The sequence below is a fragment of the Ochotona princeps genome, chromosome 19, assembly GCF_030435755.1.
Source record: "Ochotona princeps isolate mOchPri1 chromosome 19, mOchPri1.hap1, whole genome shotgun sequence".
Taxonomy (NCBI): domain Eukaryota; kingdom Metazoa; phylum Chordata; class Mammalia; order Lagomorpha; family Ochotonidae; genus Ochotona; species Ochotona princeps.
In genome coordinates this window covers 44,057,678-44,080,932 of record NC_080850.1, presented here as the reverse complement: position 1 = coordinate 44,080,932, position 23,255 = coordinate 44,057,678, and the positions used below count along the sequence as shown (strand labels likewise).

At 41.1% G+C, this 23,255-nt stretch overlaps 1 protein-coding gene across 1 annotated transcript; it reads right to left on the bottom strand.

Moving 5' to 3' along the window:
* Positions 1-15,893: 15,893 nt before the first annotated feature.
* Positions 15,894-17,769, bottom strand: LOC101536254 (erlin-1). The gene is given in 2 exon segments (XM_004586357.2): positions 15,894-17,330; positions 17,333-17,769. Coding segments are annotated over 2 exon segments (1,044 nt in total). The 5' UTR covers positions 17,655-17,769; the 3' UTR covers positions 15,894-16,608.
* Positions 17,770-23,255: the final 5,486 nt, after the last annotated feature.

The window sequence follows — 23,255 nt, the reverse complement described above, 5'->3', positions numbered from 1 at the left end:
AAGCAGATTGTAGTTTTCTTCAAATAAGTCTTCTACATTTTTGGTTAGATTTATTCCCAGATATTTCATACTTTTCTCTGTTATTTTGAATGGTATCTTGCTGGTTAAGTCTTTTTCCATCTTGGGGCTGTTCGCATACACTATGGCTGTTGATTTTTGTTCATTAATTTTGTACCCTGCCACTCTACCAAACTCTCGTACAAGTTCTAGCAGTCTCTGTATTGAGTCTCTTGGCTCTTCTACATAAAGAATCATATCATCTGCGTATAGTGAGAGCTTGACTTCTTCGTTTCCCATTTGGATTCCTTTGATTTCTTTTTCTTGTCTTATGGCCTCAGCGAGTACCTCTAGGACTATGTTGAATAGTAGTGGAGAAAGTGGACATCCCTGTCTTGTTCCAGATCTCAGTGGGAAGGGTTCCAGCTTTTCTCCATTCAGTATGATGCTGGCGTTGGGTTTTTCATATATTGCTTTAATTATGTTGTGGATTTTTCCATCTATGCCTACCTTGGTTAGGGTTTTTAGTAGGAAGTGATGTTGGATTTTGTCGAAAGCTTTTTCCGCATCTATTGATACTATCATGTGATTCTTGTTTTTCAGTTTTTGGATGTGGTGTATCACATTTATAGATTTTCGAATGTTGAACCATCCCTGCATTCCAGGGATGAATCCTACTTGATCTGGATGAATGATCTGTCTGATGTGTTTTTGAATTCTGTTGGCTAGGATTTTGTTGAGAATCTTAGCATCAATGTTCATCAAAGAGATAGGTCTGTAGTTTTCCTTCTCTGTTAGTTCTCTGTCTGGTTTTGGGATTAAGGTAATGTTGGCTTCATAGAATGAGTTTGGAAGGGTTGCCTCTTTTTCTATTGTTTTGAAGAGTTTGTAGAGGATTGGGGTCAGCTCTGTTCGGAATGTTTTGTAGAATTCTGGAGTGAAGCCGTCTGGGCCTGGGCTTTTCCTTGTTGGGAGGTCTTTAATCACTGATTCAATCTCTACTTCAGTTATGGGTTTGTTCAGGTCGTTTGTTGCCTCTGGGCTAAGTTTTGGCAAGTGGTAGAAGTCTAAGAACTTTTCCATTTCTTGGTGATCTTCTGATTTGTTGGAGTACAGTGCTTTGTAGTAATTTGTGATTATGGCCTTAATGGATGCGGTGTCTGTTGTTATGTTGCCTTTTTCATCTTTGATGCTGTTAATTCTTGCCTTCTCTTGTTTTTTCTTTGTCAGTCGGGCCAGTGGAGTGTCTATCTTGTTTATCTTCTCAAAAAACCAGCTTTTTGATTCATTGATTTTGTGTATGTTTTTTTTTATTTCTATCTGGTTGATTTCCTCCCTTGTTTTGATGATTTCTTGTTTCCTATTGTGTATGGGGCTCTTCTGCTGTTGTTTTTCCAGTTCCTGGAGGTGTGTGTTTAGTTCCTGTATTTGGCGCCTCTCTTGGGCCTTGACATGAGCTCCAATTGCGATGAGTTTACCCCGTAGCACTGCTTTGGCAGTGTCCCACAAATTTTGGAATGTTGTGTCAGAGTTTTCATTGGTTTCCATAAATTTTTTGATCTCATCTTTAATTTCTTCTCTGATCCATTGTTCGTTTAGTAGCATATTGTTCAGCCTCCAAGAGTTTCTGTATTTCCTGGGGCATTTTGAATTGCTGATTTCCAGCTTCATTCCGTGGTGGTCTGAGAGGGTACATGGTATGATTCCTATCTTTTGGAAGTTATTTAGGTTTGCTTTGTGTCCTATCATGTGGTCGATCCTGGAGAAGGTGCCATGCACTGCTGAAAAAAATGTATAATCTGTGGCCTTAGGGTAAAAAATTCTATAAATGTCAACCAAGTCCAGTTGTTCTATTGTTTGTATGAGTTCTGTTGTTTCTTTGTTGAGTTTTTGTTTTGTTGATCTGTCTATAGTTGTTAGTGGGGTGTTAAGATCACCCACTATTATTGTGTGCATATCTATGTCTCCCCTTAAGTCCGTGAGTAATTGCTTCACGTAGCTAGGTGCGTTTGAATTTGGTGCATATATGTTCACAATGGTAATTACTTCCTGATGGATCAGTCCCTTCACCAATATATAATGTCCTTCCCTGTCCTTTTTGATGTGTGTCAGATTGAAGTCCACATCATCTGAAATTAAGACAGCTACCCCAGCCTTTTTTTCTCGTCCATTGGCATGAAATATCTGTTTCCAACCTTTCACTTTCAGCTTCTTTGAATCTCTTCTGGTTAGATGTGTCTCTTGTAGGCAACAGATAGTTGGGTGCTGTTTGATAATCCATTCTGTTAATCTATGCCTTTTGATTGGTGAGTTCAGGCCATTTGTGTTGAGAGTTAAAATTGAGAGGTTGTGATTTTGCCCTGCCATACTTGTTTTTGTGGGTGTTGATATCTGTGTTATTGCCCTTCCTTGTGTGGACTTTAGTGGGGAGACCTTCCTGTTTGCCATCTTTGCTTATGATTCACCTCCTTTTTTTCTGGAATTAGTGCATTTCTAAGGAGATTTTGTAGAGCTGGTTTTGTGCTGGCATATTCTTCTAATTTCTCTTTGCTGTGGAAGTATTTGATTTCGTTCTCAAATACGAATGAGATCTTTGCTGGGTACAATAGTCTTGGTTGACAGTTGTTCTGATTCAGGATTTGGAAGATCTTTGTCCATTCTCTTCTTGCTTGTAAGGTCTCTTCAGAAAAGTCAGCCGTGATCCTGATTGGTTTTCCCCGGTATGTGATCTTTTCTCTGCTTCGTACTTGTCTCAGGATTCTTTCTTTGTCTTCGTTGGAGTGGAACTTGAGCACCATATGTCTGGGTGAAGATCGCTTTGGGTCATATCTGCTGGGAGTCCTCTGACCGTCCTGGATTTGAGCTGGATTCATGTTCCAAGTGTTTTGAAAGTTTTCCTGTATAATTTCGTCGAGCACCATTTGCATTCCTGATTCTTTTTCCGCTCCTTCAGGAAGGCCAATAATCCTAATATTTGATTTTCTGAGGTTGTCTTTCATTTCTTGTATGGTCTTATTGGCTTTGTTCAGACTTGTCTCCAGCTGTTTCATGAACTGGGTGTGTTCGTTTTGTGTGTCTTCCGTTTCAGAGATCCTCTCTTCTGCTGTATTTGTTCTGTTGGTTAGGCTCTCAATTTTGTGCTCTAAGTCAAGGATTTTACTTTTCATTTGTTGTATTTCTGAGGCTATGTGGTTCTTGAATTCCTTGAAGTCCTCCCAATTCTTCTCATTGTCTCTGACATATTTTAACATTATTTTTTTGAATTCCTTGTCTGGTAGATCTTCTATGTCTTCATCTCGCATCTCCGAAATAGACATTGGCTTTCGATCCTTTATTGGTAGGGTGTTGGCACTCTCATCTGGATCATTACCTTTTCTGGTATTTCTTCCCATTGTGTTAGTGTTTCTTTTTTGAGAGACCTAGGCACCAGTGTGCTGAGGGGTCTCCAAGCACTATCCTGTAGAGATCGGAGTCTGCAGGCGTGGAGTAGCAGGGTGTGGGAATTTTCAAGGCACTTTTGGTGCGTCTCCAGAACACTGGACCTCAGGGCGCCTCTTCCAGGGCCCAGAGGATTCAAAGCGCACTCTCAGCTCGTCCCCTACAGGTATGCTACCACAGGGCGTGGGGGAGTGAAGGCACTCTCTGTGCGCGCACCCTGTTTACTGGATCACAGGGCTCGGAGCAAGGGACTATAGGGCGTGGGGTGTTCCAGGTGCTCTCTGGAAACGCCTCCTGCGCAGGTCCGCCCACCCCAGCACTTGCAGGGGACCGACCGCCCCGGCGCTAGCAGGGAACTGCCCAGCCCAGAGGCGTGCTTGGGTTCCTGTGGGATAGCACCGCCCAGCTGAGTGCCACACCGCAAAGGCACAGGGGAGTATCCAGTGTGCCTTTTGCCTTTCTCCCAGACACAGTTTTGGCAGTTTCAAGGCACTCGCCCTGTGTCTCTAGAGGCTGGAGCCTGGGGGGGGGGGAGGGGCGGGGAGACCAATTGTGTTCAGGCTCTGTCCGTGCCCCTGGGGGGCCAACTCCCGAAGCCTCCAACCCACCACTGTCCCCACCCAACTCACTCAAACCTCAGGTTCTTGCAGTCTGCCTCTTCCTCTGGTGGGAATCCTGGCCGCCAGTGCGTCTCCCGACTGCTGTGTCCGTTGCTGGTCTCCACGGGTCGCGATGGAGCCTGGAGGCTGCGGCTGGTGCAGGTCCCGGGGGTTGGCGACCAGGGTGGGCAGATGCCGGCGGGTCCCGGTGATTCAGGGTCCTGGTGTCCGCAGCGGGGCAGGTCCTGGCGAGTCCTGGTGACCAGGGTGAGCAGATGCCAGCGGGTCCCAATCACCGCCGGTCCTCACGGCCACAGCGTCTGCAGGTCGGTCTTTGGGTGGGTTCGGCGGCTTTCAGCGTCTGCACTCAGAGGTGACTCAGCAGGTCAGGAGCGGAAAGTCATCTTCCCTGTCCTTTGCTTTGTTTTTCCCTGGTTGCTCTTCCGAGTTGTGTGGATTTTTTTGGCTCCACACTGTCCAGGGAACTTCACGTTCTTCTCCCTGTAGTTCTATGCTGCTCCACTTACGCTTTTGTCGCGTTCTAGCCCTCTCTGTCTGTGAGCTCTCTCACAGTCTTCCTCCTATGTCGGCCATCTTGCGAGTCTCCTCTCTTCCCTTTCTTTTAATTGAAATGCAGAGTGACACAGAGGGAGAAATGCAGAGATTTTTTCCACCTACAGCTTAATTCCCCAAATGGCAGCAACAGCTGGGGCTGGGCCAGACCAAAGCCAGGGGTTAACAGCTACATCTGCACCTGAAGCATGTCTGGCAGAGGCCCAGGTAACTGGGCCATTTTTTGCTAACAAAAATGAAATTCTTACTTGTAATACCATGTATCACTAAAACACTCCCAATGTTTTGTATCATCTTAATTAATACTTTCACTACTCTTGCAAATAAATAAGCATGTAAATTATCATCTTAATCATTCTGTTAGTGACCAGAGATGCCCACACAAGTATTCAGTCATTTTTCTAAAGAACTTTGTAAGCCATAAACAGAACCCAATTTGGTCATACTGCCTGTATCTAGACAGAACCTATAATAAGGCCCAGTGAGTATAATAGAAAAACTTGCATAAATTTTAACAGCTTGCTGAAATCTTAATGATGGAATTTTCTAATGATCATGAATTTGTTAATCACATTAAAGCAGCTAGTTCCGTCATTCTGTGAATGAAAAATATACATGTGCCAGTGTGTACTTACAAGCTTATTCTTTTCATTAGTAAGTTTTCATTATAATACTTTAAGTACTGTTTTAAGGTTTTAACTCAATAATTTGGGAGCTCTCTGTGGTTAATGTACTCTCAGGGAAGCTTATGAATTCTCAATCTTGCAAGCTGGACGATGGAAACCCAAGCAAGAGAAACGAAGGCTCAGCTGAGTTCAGGCAGAGTTGGGGAGAGTATATTAAAATTGCATCTCAGACTGTGCTTTTCAGAGAAGTCACTGTGGCAAACCAGGCAGTAGAAAATTATGACAGTCAGGCTGGACTCCCTAGAGTATTCTGACATGTCCATAACTTGACCCTAGCCATGACCTCAAGTTCTAGGAAAGTCCCTTGCAAAGATGAGAGTGAATATATATATTTAAAAAATCTCATTCCAGGATGAGCTACTGCTTCTCTTTATTTGGCAGAGCCTGTGAAAGTCACATCCTGTTTGACACAGGCCTCCAGGAGAACAAGAGCAATTGCAGAAGTAGGATACCATAATTAAGAGCCTATTGTTTGTCCTAGTGGTTCCTGGCAGTTGGGTTGCAGGTAGTCGACCTTCCCCTTATCCTGACAGCCCAGGCCAAAACACATGTCTTTCTAGTGCCGTGTAATGCATTCATCAGTTCCTTTACCAGCCAACTGGCCAGTTCAGCGCTTGGCTGTTCCCATGAATCTAAGGCTCCAAGAGCAACCCTGGGAGAAAGAGTGCCCAATCTTGAGAAGACAAGAATTCCTGACAGTTCCCCTTTAATCACACTGTGCCAATGTCAGCCTAGTTGATAGGAAAGTCTTTTGTGCCTATGCCAGTGTTAACTTAGTTGATTGGATACTTTCTCACGCCAGTGTGAGCTTAAAAACTTCCAAAGGCGGCCATTTGGGGTTGCCTTCCTCTTACACGTGCAGTGGCGTTGGACAGTCTGTTTGCTAGCGAGTAAAGACTCTTTAGTTTCCAAGAGTACATCTCCAACTCATTTGTGGGATAGAATCACCAACTCACAACATTATAATGCTTGGTACCATTGATACTCTGAGAAAGGCACAAAATGTTTGGAACTGGCTCATTCACCATCAACTGGCAGTAAGAATTGTGGCTGCTGCTGGCAGACAGAACCATAGAGCCCCTGGCACAACTGGCAATCCACTCACTGAAACTCCAGTCAGCACTAAACTAGGATTGTAAGTCAGTGCAAGAAGACACGTTAGGTCAACATTATGTCAAGCACTTAGGAAATACTAGGCAAAGTGTAAAGGAAAAGAGAATATTGTCAGGTGGTCACCTCTAAGAACAAATGAAGTTCTAAGAAAAGACAAAGAAAAGCTCAGATGATTAGTCACTAATTAATAGCTCAATGTGAAAAGTTAGAGGGCTTCCTTCCTAAGTTATAAAGTCTTACTACCCACTTGCTTTAAGGGCATCAAAATTAAAAGACATGGTCTGAGGCAGATCAAGGCAGATCAAGGCAGATCTGATCAAGGCAGATCTGTTCTGCTAACAAAAAATGGAAATGTGAGAGTGAGATCATGTTAGCATTACATAAAGTTCAGAGTAACCAAGTCCCCAGGGAAGATCCATACTAACAGGAAGTCAAGGTTCACGAATAATTTAAATTATGGACAAGCAGAAAGTAGCAATAGCTTGAAGTGAAGATAGAAATATGCTACTTTTAACTACAAAGATGTTATTTTATAACTATTGTAGACATCTGAAAAACGCACAGAAATATGAACCCTGATCTTTGCAAAATGTTTCATAATTCTGCAACTACTTTAAACGTGCATTAATAACTTGCATTAAAATAACATAACAGTTGGTGAAAACATCCCCAGCCACTGCTACAGATTTGTTTGATTTGTATATTCGATTTCTGACCACACGCCACAAACAAGCCCAGTGTCTACAGGGCAGAATTCTCCACTGCATACTCTCCATGTGGTAAGGCAGAGAGCAGTGGACCCGACTCTGGGAGAAGTAAATGTTGGGGGACATGGTAGCACAATCTTTCACTCACTCCTGTTTTCCTTTGATTGCGCTCTTGTCACGCTCACCCAGCGAGATACTCTGAGGTCAGGTGTAAGGTGGTAGAATATTCCACAGGAAAACAGGAAAGCTGGAGAGACAGCATTCCTACCAAAAGTATGGCTGAGTAAACAGGGTGATGAAACAGTATTAATCTTCCATATCACAAAATTTTGCATTTTGGTAAGACTTATCTCACTTCATGTTATCCTATCTTAACTACATATCATCATAGCTTTATGAATATTATTTTACAGATTTTTAAAGGATAATAAATATTGGAAATATACAAGATGCTTTGATTAATCACAGGATTAAACTGGAAGCCAACCTTTGTGAAATGAATTACAAACACTAGTTTCTCAATTGAATAGAAATGGCTATTTAATTCCAATCAGATCTACGCAAAAATGACAACTCAGAAAAGAGTTCTGTATGGAACATGACAATTTTTTAAACCACGCAATTTTTCTCCATTTGTATGCACACACTATATGCAAGTCAGACTCTGAAATTTGTCAATATTATTTGGTCGCATTGATCAGAAGCCAGTCTACCTCCTTCAGCAAGTAGCTATCATGAGGACTCTATAACACGGCTATGGTGGAAATTCTGGCTCTATCAGTTAAAGTGACACAAAGGACACATCATCCCAAACAGGTAGAAAAATTAAGTGTGCTACAGTGGATGCTTAATGCCTTCTTTTATTAAAATTATAGCATACATGTAATTTTGTTGCAGAAGAAATACACTGATCAGGTATCAATTATCCTAAGTAAGCAGTGAAAACTCTAGAAATAAAATTGCGTCATATATGTACTCACATCTGTCTTTTGTTGTCGCTCTACACTCAGGTTGAAAGGAGCAGATGCACTGCCAATGTTCTATCTTTCTTGTATTTTAAGGAAAGATAAATAATTTTATATTCCCATAATTTTAAATTCCCAATATAACACTATGTAAGACCCATATCTAACATTATAATAATTTTTAAAAGTCTGAAGCAGAAGTTTAAAGTCTACAAAGTAGAGAAAGGACAGAACTACAAATTCTTGAGAAGTCACAAAATAAGGCTATAAAAATATCATTGTAAAGTCCCCAACTGTGTTTTAATGCGTAAAAATTTACTCTTTGCAGAGAACATTTAAAATGTTTCTGACATGGGAAGCAGTACATCACAAACTCCTACATTCAACTTCAGCTCAGTATCTGCAGGCAAGGTAACTAAGCTGCCAGATCTTCGTGTATGAAATAAGGAAAGGTGGACCTGTCTTCTAATATTGTGAGAACTGAAATGCACACGCTTAACCTGGCATTCTGCTTGTCACGTGAGTGGCATCCAATTTTCATCAGTTTCTATTGTCATGATTTTTTTCTTGTCGATTACCATGAAAAGGTATTAAAACTTCAATATGTAGGTTGCTTATTTTAGAGTCCACTCAAAATATATGGGACAATGCATTTGTGAATGATGTAAGGGATGACCTGTTGCAAATGTGAACCAAGAAGCAGTAAGAGAGGGGACAGCTAGAATCAAGACTCCAGGCATTTGATGGCCAGTTCTGTGATGGATTGAATACAAAGGAATTTCACTGTGTTCTGAATGTATTGGTATATATGGGACCAGTAGTGATTTGTCGTTCCAATTTTAGTATATGTTCTGCCAAAGTGAGCCCAGGGACCTTGTTTTCATCAAGGAAGATGTGATACAATGAGAAATAGTCATCTTGCCTCTTGGCAGGCCTTAAAATGGCTTCAGAGCAGGGCTGGTCATCATAACCAAGGCATGACCAACTAGGTATTGGAACTTTCAGTCCCACGTTGGGAGAGGGTTGGGGTGATGAAGGTGAATCACTCACCAGTGGTCAACGGTTTAATTGATTTTACTGTTAGGAAAGCCACCTACAACATAGGATTCCCAGAAGTTCTGACAATGTGAAGACATGGAGGGGCTGGAAGGATGAGATCCCAGAGAGGGTGAGGAGAGAGCTGCATGTCCTGCCTACAGATAATTCCCCATGCATCTCTTCCATGTGAATGTCACTTGGTGGTAATCAGTATTAATTAAATATTTTCATGAGTCTGCTAAATCGTTCTAACAACCACTGAACCTTACCCAGAGTCCTTGGAAATCTCTATTATATCCAGTTATTCACAAGTACAGGTGGGAACTTGGACCAGCAATTGATATTTCAAGCAGAGACTGTTCTGTGGAGCTCAGGCCTTAACCTATGGGGTATATGTTGACTGTAGATGGTATCAGAATTGAACTGAATTGAGGCCAGCACCTTGCAAGAATACGCTAATCCTCCAACTGCAGCACTGGCGTCCAATATGGGTGCTGGGTCATGTGCCTGCTTTTCCATACCAAGCCAGCTTTCTCTTTATGGCCTAGGAAGGGCGGGGGATGACTCAAGTCCATGGGCCCCTGCATGTATGTGGGAAAATGAGAAGAAGCCCTTGGGTCCTGGCTTTGAATCGGCTCAACTCCAGCAGTTGCAGCCACTTGGTGATTGAACGAATGATTGGAAGCTCTCTCTCTCTCTCTTTCTCTCTCTCTTGCTCCGTGTATGTATGTCTGTTTCTGCTTATCCCTGTAAACTCTCTTTCAAATAAAACTAATTTTTTTAAAATAACTGAATTTTAGAGTACCCAAATGGAATCTGGAAATTTGAAGACTTGGTTGGTGTACAAGAAATACTTTTGGTGTCAGAAATGTTGAAGAGGGAAAGGAATTGGAGAGAGAGAGAGAGAGTGTGTGTGTGTGTGTGTGTGTGTGTATGAGTGTGTCTGTGTATGTACATGTACCGGTATGTTTGTGTCTACTATGTGTATCTCTATGTGTCTATGTGTATGTGTGTTTGTGTGTGTGTCTGGTAGGTCTCCGTGTGTCTGTGTGCATGTACCTGTGTGTCTATGTGTGTATGTGTGTGTCTGTGTCTGTTGTGTATGTGTCTGTGTCCATTGTGTGTGTGTCTATGTGTATCTGTGTGTGTGTCTGTGTGTGGGGGTATTACTAGGGAAGATCATCTAGGTGATTTCTGATCCTATAAAAAGAAAGGACACTGAGAAGATAGAATTGCAAAGTAGTTAGCCAAATATTTGGATAGAAAATGTTGGTTTTTGGATGACGTCCCTAGTCATGGACCATTAATGGCATCCAGATGGCCAACCGTGGTTTTGGAGTAGGGCGAGGCGCCGTGCAGGTGATTTCCTGTTGGGAAACCAAAGCTGGAACAAGGACAGTGGCTAAGAGCTAAACTTTTAATCTCAAGATGTTCTGTTTACATTTCAATCTATTCTTTGTCATCAATTTTCTGGTGCGTAGTATGTATATGATTAGTCATCAAACACTAATGCAACACTAACACTGTTTGCATTTTACCATAAGATTGTAATGAGCCACAATCCAAGGCAACATCATTGTCTGGCAAGAGTGCGAGTAGTCAGATTTCCTAGGGCCAGTCAAGTAAATTTAACTTTAAAATAACTGCAAATGTCACAAGGGCATATAGAAAGAGTAAAAAATTAGGTTTATTTATGTAGAGAAGTTAAATTTGCCTCCAACATCTATAAAAGTTTTTTTTTAATTCAGTGATGAAAATAACAGATTTGAATTGCATCTGGAGTCATTGAGTCTAGAGATAAAGTAAAAAAAATTGAAAGATGTTCTTTTCTTTAAGAAATATGAAAGATGTGCTTCTATAATTTCATGGGGGGAACTGTGATAGCTTAAAAATATACACATTAGAGTACTTCTGTTCTCTTCTGACATATCCAATCATTCCACAGTTATCTAATTAACACCTAAGATATGCCAAAAGCTTAAAATCTAACAGTTTATACTCCAAGTAATTGGATTATCATATATTCTCATAAGCATCAATAACAAAAATTCTAACCCATATTATTCAAGGAGCTTTCAGACCCAAGAACAAAATCAGAAACAGCAAACAGTCAGGGATGGTCACTATGTTGCCTAATGGTATCCATACCAGTGCAGGAGTTCTCAGGATCAGGATCTACAGCCTTGCACTTGCTGCAGAAGTGTTTGGCTTGGGAACACTGTCATCACTCAAGAGAGCAGTGAAACAAACAGGGCTTCTGTCAAGAAACAGCTTCACTTTAACATCCATTTGCAACACAAGAATAAATAGATGGAAAACGGAATGTAGTTGCTCCTGCATATGTTTAAATCTGTATCTTTTACCGAGCTCTTCCTCAGTGGGGTTAGTGGAAGATCAGATTAGCTATTGATGCATGAGCTTAACATGGCATCATGACAGAAGGCAATCATGGCAACATGCATAAGATGGGAACTCCAGGTGTTCCGCGATGATAACTGACATCTGTGAAACAACCCCAGGAGGACTCTCTAAGGCTCAAGTGTTCAAACACTACTATTGCCTCCGATTGATTTGGGAACGGTGAGGAGTGACACATCTTGAGTCATGCATCTAACATTCTCTAGGGAAGCTCAAACACCCAAGTGGCCTTGCATTTCCTTCTTTTGTGAAGCTTCCTTTGATCATTTCATTAAAATAGGAAAGTTCTCTTCTGAATTCTTAGATTTTATAGCTCAGCTAGTAATGAAATCACTTTCACGTGGTATTGCATTTACTGTTCCACTGAATTGAATATTCCTGCATTGGTAAATACTTTGCACACCCTGGTCATTTAATTGTATGATGGATGATGAAAGTCTGCGTAAGAAAATTGTTGTGCTCATTTTAATTCGCTCCAGGAGAGAATTTGTGACACTTAATAACCATTGCTAATTCAGGCCTAGGCCCACTTTCTCCAATTGATTCTTCTCAGCAGTACTGGACATCTGGACTGTACTCCAGTTATAATTCTTAAAATGATTACCTATATTTTTTAAAAACATTTAACTAACATGCAACTCTTCTGTCCAAAAATTCATTTGCTTTGTTAATAAGCGCTACCAATACAAGGTGGCTAGAAAAGGCAAAAACAAGACCCAGCACAGTAGCCTTGTGGCTAAAGTCCTTGCCTTACAATCCCTGGGATCCCATATGGGTGCCGGTTCTAATCCTGGCAGCCCTGCTTCCCATCCAGCTCCCTGCTTATGGCCTGGCAAAGCAGTCGAGGACGGCCCAAAACCTTGGGACCCTGCACCCGTGTGGGAGACCTGTAAGAGACTTTGGGCTCCTGGTTTCGGATCGGTGCAGCTCCAGCCATTGTGGCTCACTTGGGGAGTGAATCATCGGACAGAAGATCTTCCTCTCTGTCTCTCCTCCTCTCTGTATATCTGACTTTACAATTAAAATAAAATAAATCTTCAATAAAAACAGGTATCATCATCTTTATTTTTTAAAAAAGACAAAAACAATGCTCCCCAAACTTAAATTCAAAGTCTATTTTATAATTCATTCAATAGGTGAGTGAAAAGATCTTCAGGGGAGAAGCATCACATTTGTTTCTAGGACTATTTTGAAACTTAGAAATTGAATATTATTTTATATTTGTGGATATTAAATAAGCCTGACATTAATACTTACGTGCCACAATAATAAACTAATGTATAAATTTATTGTAAATTTGCTATAATTGGGCAGGGGCAGTGCTGGTATGGAGCCAACGGAGCTGCTGCCAGCAATGCCGGCATTGCCAACAACCCACATAGGCCAATCCTGGCCATTGCAATCACTGGAGAGATGGAGACAATCTCTCTCTCCCTCTCTACTCCCCTTCCCACCCCCTCCTGCTCCTTCCCTCTCTCTTTCATCTTTTATATACAAAGCCACTCTCGGAATACGCTGGAGTTTTAAAGAGTTTTAGTATAATTAAAATATGCTAAGAACTTCCAAATCTTGATTTTAAAAAAGTCAATCCATTAAACAATGCCGCAGAAAAAAATCTATTCACATGAAGTGCTTTGAATTAATATTTTGTTATGTATTGATTTCCTGTCAGGTGAAAATCTTACCCAGTTTCCAATACAAAGGCAGGATGGTTTTCACTTGGACCCAGGACATCCCTGACAAATGAGACAAGAAGAGTTAAACACGTGTGGCTCATATCTTAAAAACCTTCATTACCTGAAACTGACATGGGCAGTAACAAAGGAAACGACTTCTCTGATTAGATTAATGTAAGGGCACAAGGGCACCACTGTGGGAGGTGTTCACCTAATCTCCTTCATGCCAACAGGTTGTGTGCTTCGATTTTCTATTTATCCCTGCTTCCTCTCCTTGACATTCCTTTTTTCTTTCTCCACTTGCTAAATTCAACTGTTTATCTGCAGAAATCCACCTGCTGTTACAATCAACATAGCCCCTTGTAGAAGAGTACTAGTCAAAATATTCCCATCGCCGAACGCAGTGAGAAAAGAAAATGAAAAACTGACCATGTGACTAATTATTACTGTAAACAACACCACCTGAAAAACATCACCATAATCACCATTCTTGAAAAGTTCAATATTTAAAAATCCACCACAATATAAATAATAGAAGGTAATAACAACACACACAATCTATAAACATAGATAATTAGTACATCTGGACAAATATTAAGAACAAAGATTCTGTACATAATGAAAACCTTGATGATGTTCACCAAAGGCAAGAAGAGATACTGACTGATAAATCCAATTTTAGATGATAGATGTATCTGTCCAGACTTGAACATTACACAAGTGATACACATAATGAAACATTGCATGGTCCCTCATAAATATCTTTAATTTCATGTGTCAGTTAATAAAATAAATGCAGTGCTGCCACAGAACTAATATTACAGTTGACTTCTAAGAGGAAGTACAAAGGGCATTAATTAATCAAACCCTACATGTTGAGTCTGCTCTGCTTTCAAATGATAATCAAAAGCAGCTGCTAAATCAATGTAGCCATGTTAAGATGCTGTCACAGAAAATACATGTACTTCTATATCAATGCTGTACGCACATGAATCTACATGAAGTGCATCTAGCCATTCCTAGGTTACATCAGAAGATATGCTGAAATTAATTTTACAGTGGTCAGATAGCCTAGCCATTAAGGTACCTGTGCCCCACAATGGAGTGCTTGGGTTTGCTCCTGATTCCAGCAGACCTTAAGATCCAGTATGAATAGTCAGGTTGCCTCTCACTTGGGAAACACAGGTTGAGTTCTCAGCTCCTGACTTTGGGTTATTACAGACAGTTGGGGAGCACCACACCAGACAGGAGCTCTCTCTCTTTCTAGGTATGTGTTTCTTTGCCTTTCAATTACATTAATGAAATTAAAAGCAAACAGATAAAATACTGCAGTCAGTTGCAGAAGTTCACAAGAGGTATTTTTTTTTTAGTAAAATAATTTTATTTAGTTTCTTATTTTAAAAAAAGGTAGCATTTCACATATAAATTTTGACCAAGATTACAGTGTATATTTGCCCAAATGAACATCCCTGAGGGATGGCTAGACTCAAGAGTTCACTGGGGGGCCCAGGAAGCAGAGCTCACAGGGAGTGTAAGCAGGAAGTGTTTCCTTTCTCAATAGCATTTTTCTGTTCTTAATCCTGTCTCAAGGGCTCCTGGCTGCCAGCAGCACCCACAACCATCCATTGGGGCAACTGACGTTTGCTCATGTGAATAGGAAACTTCTCTGCCAATGAAAGCACAGGGGTCAACGATCCAGATTTCCCACAACAACCAGTATTTATCTGCAGTAACAATGACAGGTTAAGTTTCTTATAATGCAAAAGTTCTTTTAAGGAGAGTTTAAAAACACAAAATTCATTCAAAGAGACTTCATAGAATTAAAGAGTAAAAACAAAAGTGATTTTCTCCTTAGTACAAATGCCTCTATAGTATAAGGCCTAAGGAAAAGACCCACTAAAAATTTGGGCTTTCCTGTTCCAATAAAGTTTTTGGCACAACCCATTAGGCTGTCATAAGAACATCAGGATTGACAGCTGAGAGGTTTCTGGAAGTGGTCCCAGGACTTTTCTTATCTGGCTTCAACACAGAATACAAGAGGTGTCTTAAGAAGTGGAACAAGCTTAGCCCTCGTTACGCAGCACGCTGTCCCAGGAAAGCTAATTGGAAGGAAACAAAGGTCCAGACGAGATAAATTTCCCTACAGCCACAGGTTAACTGTCATCCTCCCATGGAAAATCAGATCCACTGCTTGCCCAGGAAATTAGTGGAATCTTGGTCTCCTAGGGAATATGAAAGTTGAAGAAACAACTTTGATTTCAGCATCTCAGGGTCAGGAGAAGAGAGAAAGATGTGCAAAGATGCTTTCTAGACTGTTGCTTGATCCACACCATGTGAGCTTCAGTGAGCTAGAAACCATGGCAGCTGGACGATTTGCTCTTTTGACAGAAGTTCTGGAGCAAATGAATGCACTCTAGATCCAGTTTCAAACATAAAAACTTCCTGCAAGGATACAATACTGTGCAGTAAATGGCCCGGACTTTTATACTGTTTCTACTTCCGGTAAAAACCCTGTCCCAGTCTTGGCCAGAGTTGAGAGGTGACATATAAGGAGTTGCCTGTGGTTAAAAATCGGACCCCTTAATCACACGTGACTTGGACAGTCACACTGACAGGCATCACCCAGTAGAGGGAACAGAAGGACCTCAGAGCTCTTGGTTAAAGGTTGCATCTCACCCAAACTTCAAGCCAAGCCCGCCCTCTTTATCTCTGAGCCTACTAATGCAATAAACTAGCGATTAAAAATCTACAAACAATCTCTGGTTAGGTGCAAAGCACATGTCCCTAGCAGGCCACTAAACCAATGTAGAAAAACAAGAAGGTACAAATCATCTCAAGTAAATGATTGCTCAAGTGGAAGATCATTTCCTGGGGAATCTGAGTGGCCTGGGTAATCATCACGTGGGTGAAGGCTGGCACCATATCCCAAAGTCGGAGCTTGGGTCCCAGGCAGAGTCCGTCTTCTCTAACTTACCAGATCCTGGCCATCTTCTCTCTGGCTGTACATATCTTGACTGGTTGAGCACTCACTTCCCCAGGAGACCAATGTAAACATTATTCAATAGATCTCAGCTTAGAAAAACACAGCTTGTTATATATTTAGTGTTTAACATTCCAGTGCAGGCAGTATCTTAGCATCAGACTTTCCCTTATTCATGAGTACCAGTTTGAAAAGGAACACGTACAGGATACGTGATAAGATTACAGCTGAAAAGACTTTGAGAGCCAGACAGCTGGCTCTCTCCTGTAATCAGCTGACAAACCAGGACTATCACAGAAGAAGCAGAATAGAGGGAACACAAATTCTTTGCAAAATCTTTAAGAGTCCACATTACCATTGTTCCCACTTAATCCCTTGGGCCACATCTTGATATGGGAGAACATTTCTGCCTCTTGCATCAACCTGTGCTCTCCTTGTTTTGGATGGAGCTTTCTCCAGAGGGTTCAAGAGCCTCCTTTGTGGGGAGCAAGCTTTCTCTTCCAGTTCTAACATCTGAGTATTTCAAACCACAAGAGGAGTCCACAAACATGCTAGGGATGTTGCTTCCAAAGTAGATCTTACTGTTAGAAGCGATGGCCTCATACTTTTTGAGCTCCAGGTATTCCGGGGTCAGTTTGTGCTTGTTCGAGGTGGCATATTTGTGTGCAGCGTAATACTCAGCATCAGCTTTTGCCTTCTCTCGAGCAAGGAATGCAGCATCTTCAATTTCGGAAATGCGCTTTTCAGTTTCTTTCTCCATCACCTTCTGCTGAAAGCGAATTTTTGCCACCTGTGCAATCTTCTCTGCTTCTATAACGGCCTTTTTCCTCTCAGTCTCAGCTTCTTTCTCCACAACTTTTTGCTTCTGTGCAGCTATAAGAAGTTTTGTCTTCTCAGCTTCCATTAACTCAAAATTTCTTCTTATGGCTTCTGGGATTTGGGGTTTTGTAACACGCACAGCTTGTATAGTGAGACCAGGGGCCATGACGTTTAAATCTTTCTGTAGAGCTTGCTTCAGGTTTTCATCGATTTGATCAAACAGTTTAATGTAAACTTCTTGTAGTGTGTGGGCGCTGCAAAACTGGTTCAGCTCATGGTGGATTTCATTGAAGATTAAGGTCTTATCATAATCTGCAGTGAGTTTCTCACGATATCAAACACTGCATAAGGAGCTAACATATTAACCACTTCTATTCGGTCTATGTAGATCATGACTCCACCGCTTGTCCCACAAGGCACATTCTTTACTTCATCAGTTTGTAGTGTTGTCTGCACAGATCGGAAGGTAGTAATGAAAGGCAACATGATATGATAGCCTGGTCCACTGGGGCTAGTTAGTAAAGCTCCTCCCCTGTAGTAGACAGCCAGGTGTCCCTCCTAGATCTTGTGGATGGAGTCATAGAGGAGGACGGCCACCAGCCCCACCACGGCAGCCACCAGCACCCGGGCTTGAGTCATATTCATCCTGGTTTCTCCTGGGCCAGGGAGGCAAGGACGCTCAGCGCCCAGAGTGACAGGCCCGAGCCCTCCCTCTTCCGGAGCCCCGGCGCCCCCTCACAGGCTGGGAGGGGGGGGGGGCACGGCGCCCTCTTCCCTTCATCCTTCCCGTGTCGTCCCCTCCTCCGTGCCCAGGCGGCCAATGGGCCGCGCCCGCACAGAACGCCTCCTAACTCCCCCTCCCCGCCGCCACGCGGTCTCAAGAGGTATTTTATAGGGCCCGGCGGCGTGGCCTAGCGGCTAAAGTCCTCGCCTTGAAAGCCCCGGGATCCCATGTGGGCGCCGGTTCTGGTCCCGGGCAGCTCCACTTCCCATCCAGCTCCCTGCTTGTGGCCTGGGAAAGCAGTCGAGGACGGCCCAATGCATTGGGACACTGCACCCGCGTGGGAGACCCGGAGGAGGTTCCAGGTTCCCGGCTTCGGATCGGCGCGCATCGGCCTGTTGCGGCTCACTTGGGGAGTGAATCATCGGACGGAGGATCTTCCTCTCTGTCTCTCCTCCTCTGTGTATATCTGACTGTAGTGAAAATGAATAAATCTTTAAAAAAAAAAAAGAGGTATTTTATAAAAGCAAGCAGGTATTGCCCAGCCAAGCTTATTTTTCATTATTAAAAAAACAAAACACTATTTAGAAAGTGAACAACCTGAAGTCATTTGCAGAAAATTTCTTCATCCTGATTATAGATTTAGGTTTTTCAGAATTTTTCTTCCTGAACTTAAGTAGAGTCCAGTCGATTATTTATCTTAAGACACACCTTACAAGAGATTTTCAGAGAAAGTATATATGAGGCTACCTCACAAAGTTCAAGGAAAAAGAGAATTAAAACATAGCAATAAGTCTATTTTTGTGCACAAAAAAACCATAAATCCATGCATAGTTTTTTATGTGATGTATTTGCCAGAAACATTTTGCAGTCCCTTTATGACAACAAGTTTTAAGCTGTCCTTCAGAAGACAGCTTCCACATCCCTTGGACACAAGTCACAGACACAGATTCCCAGGCTCTATCCATGACATGGAGAATCAGAAACTCTGCATGTGAAGCCCAAAAATCTGTACTTTAACAAGGTCTGCAAGTGACTGTCTCATTAAATTGAGAACCCTAGCTAAATGCACTTTTCCATTCTTCAATAGATTACCTTACAGATCCCTAAAAGAATAAAAGCACTACACTTCAAAGATATGGACTATTCCCGGGTAAATTTAGAATCTAGTTTCAGTATTAGAAAAGTAAAAAAAAAAAAAAAAAAGATAAGTACTGAACTTTATCCAGGATTTTTTAAGCTGTGAAACTTGTCTAAAAAGATTGAGTAAAATCAAGGAATTTAAACATAAAATATTTATGTAAAAAAGAACTGAATTTTTTCAACTTAACTTCCTTCCAGAGATTCACTCAAAAATTCAAACAGAGATTTTAAAAAGTGGTGGAGAAAACAAAAGGAATTTAGAGTCACAGTCTTAAACTGGTGCCCAGCCACTACCCCACTACCATTTCTGAGAGTCTTTATAGGAAATAACATTCAATTAACCACAACCACTTTGGGGTTGAAAGCTTAGAATCACACAGCTCCTGTCTTCCCAGAAGTCACAATCTAGGAAAGAGTGTAATGAAACTGAAAATCTAAAATACCCAGGGAGAAGCAAACTTTGTTTGAGCAAGCTGGGGTCGTAAAACCGAGCTCCAGAAGACACGCTGTAGCTGGTGTCTTCAGAGGAACCACAGAAGTACGTCTCCAGGAGGACAGGCTCTAAGATCCAACGCAGTGCTACAGAAGTGCTGTGCATTCTGTAAGCCTTTGAGATTCAACCTCGCAGTAAATCCCACTGTCTTCACATTCAGAGCAGAAGAAATGACACAACTCAGATGGCTATGTTAAAATGCCAACCAGAAGCAGTGGACAACAAAAAGAAACACAAGTATGAACTATACTAACAGCAAAGACTTTGGAATTTATGTCATAAGTGGATTTAAGTGGCAAGTTAAAAACTCCATGACAGAATAGTGAGATGCCATGGGACATATAATAATGAAACTATGAACACACAAGAATCTACTTGGAAATTTTATTGAACTCCAATAGCACGTAAGAGGCTCTAGAACATGTTCTAATGCATGCCAAAGCATGCAAAGTCAACTTTATAGCTAGCAATGGGAAGAGAAGACAATGGATAAGAAAATTCAGTGCAGACTAATGAGTGGCAAGTGCCAATTCCATGACAGAAGAAAGAGAATTTGAAGGGTCAATACCCATCAAATATAAGAGATCCCCATTAATAGGCACTATCGTGGATGTTTAAGTTTGATTGATATTGCCGGCTCACAATATTTTATGTGTAAAAGTACTACCTTTAATGTTTCTGCTTTTTTCCTTTTCTTCTCACACTGCTCAAACCAAGTATAAGATGTATGATTAGAAAAACTACCAAATAAAAAAAGGAAAGATAGAATGAAATAACATAATGTATTCATAGCCATAACCAATCAGATAAGTGGACCGAAGTGGGAAGGGAATTTTTCCTAACAATACATCTATAGTTCCTCATAAAACAAAACTCACATCTACAGAACTATTTTTGTCACCAAATTTGCATATTTAACTGTACTTTGACTAACTACAATGACATATTGATATTTCTGTACACCTTTCATTATTCACATATCAAAATGGGGTCAAAAACAGCCGATTAGAGAGATTCAAGCACTGAGCTCAGGGTAACAGAAGCTGGAGGGACCTGGAACTTGAATTCAGGTGTTCAAAATAATGCTTTCTGAAAAACCCAAAGGTAAGGAAATGTCTTGGTCTGACTATCACAGAATGAGTTCTGATGAAAAGAATAGCTATGATTCTTAAGAAACCATCTGAGAAAAGTCATCTCTCTCTAAGTGGAAGGTCTCCCTGGGTCTGCAGTATAATTCTATGGATTTTGATACAGGAAGCTTCTTTCAATATTACTGCAGGAAATACAGTGGAAGAAATATTCTGGGTACGGAAGATCACAAGGGGAGTAAAGCTAATGTATATTATGTAGACAAGTGGACAGTCTTTCTACTGGTGTTCCTCCTGGTGACAATACAGAACACTTCTCTGTAGCTGTCTCATGGTAGGTCCAGAACCTGGGCATTTCCACCAATCCCAGCTTCTTCGATCAAGTGACCTCAAGCGGTCCCTCTGTGCACAGAGCACATTACCAGAACCAGAGGATGTCTTATTTGGTTTCTTAGACAACACTTGCATTGTTCCTGCTGCTGTACACTGCAGAGGGATTGAGGGGATGCAGATAGGGCACTGTATCTATCACAGGGTCCAACTGATTGAGAGGTCAAAAAATGGAGGTGATAATCGGAAGATCATTCTAGAAAGCATGAACTGCGAATCAGGTCAAGGAAAGGGAGGTAGTGATAGGTGTTACTTCGGAACTCTGAATTAAAAATCACCAATTTGTAATATTTTAGCACTTGGTATTTTAACTGCCACCCTTAAATTCAGATGTTGTACCTGAGAAAAGTCAAATTCTCCAAAGTTTCACATCTGCAATGGGAATGAGTTCTAAAACATTTCCTCCAATTTTCATTCTTACATACTTTTTACCTAACACACATTTCGCTCTAAAATGAGAGATGTTGGGAGAGGGGCAAGAGGAACTGGTATCCAGCTGGGGCAGAGGCATTCCTGGCAGTGGCATTCCCAGTAAAATCAAAGTACTACAGCCAGCACGAGAAGGGCACTCCTGAAATCTGTATCAATAGTTTCCCCAGGAATTCCCCTTTCCTCCATCTTCAGACTTTGAATAGCTTTTCGAGAAGTAAGGTAATAGCATCTTACACCAGAATGGTGCTACTGTGCTAGATCTATCCACTTGACACTACAGCACATGTAATGAGTGACAAAAACAAGATTCACCCATCATAGTGATAAAGAGTGAAGCTGAATTATTGAATGTGGTTGTGCATTCGTAATACACATAAGTCAGCATATAATGGATCAAAGTGATTCTAAGTCCATATATACCACAAGCTTTGAGGAAATTGCCTCAAGAGCTAAAGATATCAATGTTAACACAGCACTTAATCCTTTACAGGAGGACAACATTCTTAGCATTGTAGTTTACAAGAGCTTAAAATGATATCCTGTAATTTGGGAGCATACTTATAGTTACTGGAGAGATTCTGCTGGCACACAGTGATTTATTCAGGACTGTAGGCAGAAATGAAATATTAAAACCATATATTTGAAATGTAAACTTCTCTGCCTGGACAAAAATATATATGTGTATATAATATAACATATATATATATAATATATAGCAATATATGTGGTACAATATGACATGAAACTATTAGAGGACACCTACAAAATAAGGATGTATTATAATATCAACAAAATGTGTGGATACAATTTTTCATTCAAGATACAAAACACGCTGGTATGTACCTCAGGTGAATGCAAGGAGTCACTGTTACAGCAATCACAAGCTGTTTTAAAAAGAAAGCTGCATGGATGAGGGGCTGCGATTGTGGTTGAGTTTTCTGAAAACACACATGACCTGTGGCCATGTCTCTTCACCTCCAGCAAACATCTTCACCAGATGTTGAAATCTTGCCTAAACCTTTCTGTTTAAACAGCTTCAAAGGATCACAGTCAATCTCAGACTGCTCATACATTTTTTTAATTCTACTTTTGTCAAGTCAATTTTGAACTGGATTTATGTCAAGTTGATTTATGACTCTCCTCCTGACCCATGCCACGTGTACTTGCCATAACAGAGCTGTCACCCAAGAAATAGGATTCCCACAGATAGAAATGACAAGCTCCGCAAACGTCCATTAGTGGAAAACAGTGGGGCAAGCCTTGTCCTTTGCTCACCATGGCACCTGAGCTGTGAGGAGCATGCATCCAGCAATGCCAGACGCAGACTTGAAGAGTGGGCCTCCTCGAGACAAGCAAATTTGTATGTCCTACGCTTCTCAGCAAGGTGACAGTTCCCACACATTTTCAAAGATTTGCTGAGTGAGGAAACCACTTAAGACTCATCACCTATGACCATTAAGGAGTATAAGAATTCTATGCATCTTTCTTGCTACAAGTAATCCTTGTGGGTCTTTTTCATTTAAAAAAAAAAACAACAGACATTTTTCTTGTCCCAAGGAGACGAAATTACCATAATTATTTGGCAGGGAAAATATATGAGGTGAATATTCATCTCCAATATCCACATACAGTTTTTAACTGATTAATTTGAAGACTTGACACTGAATTATTATGCTTTGGGGTTTTTTGTTTGTTTTAGTCTTCCCTTTTAAAACCAAGATTTTATCATTAAAAACTGCTGGCCAAGATAGATTATCCCATTTTCTTTACTTGTAATTTACCATTATCACACACATTCTTCAAATCATATTCTTTTTTATATTTTATTTATTATCTCATTAGACAGTTCCATAGGCTCTAGAATTTCCCTTTCCTCCCTCCTAAGTCCCCCTTTCCCCACCACTGATTCCCCCTATATTATTACTATAGTCCTTCATAAACAGTCTTAAGTCCATAATTTTCCCATTTGAGTGTATCCT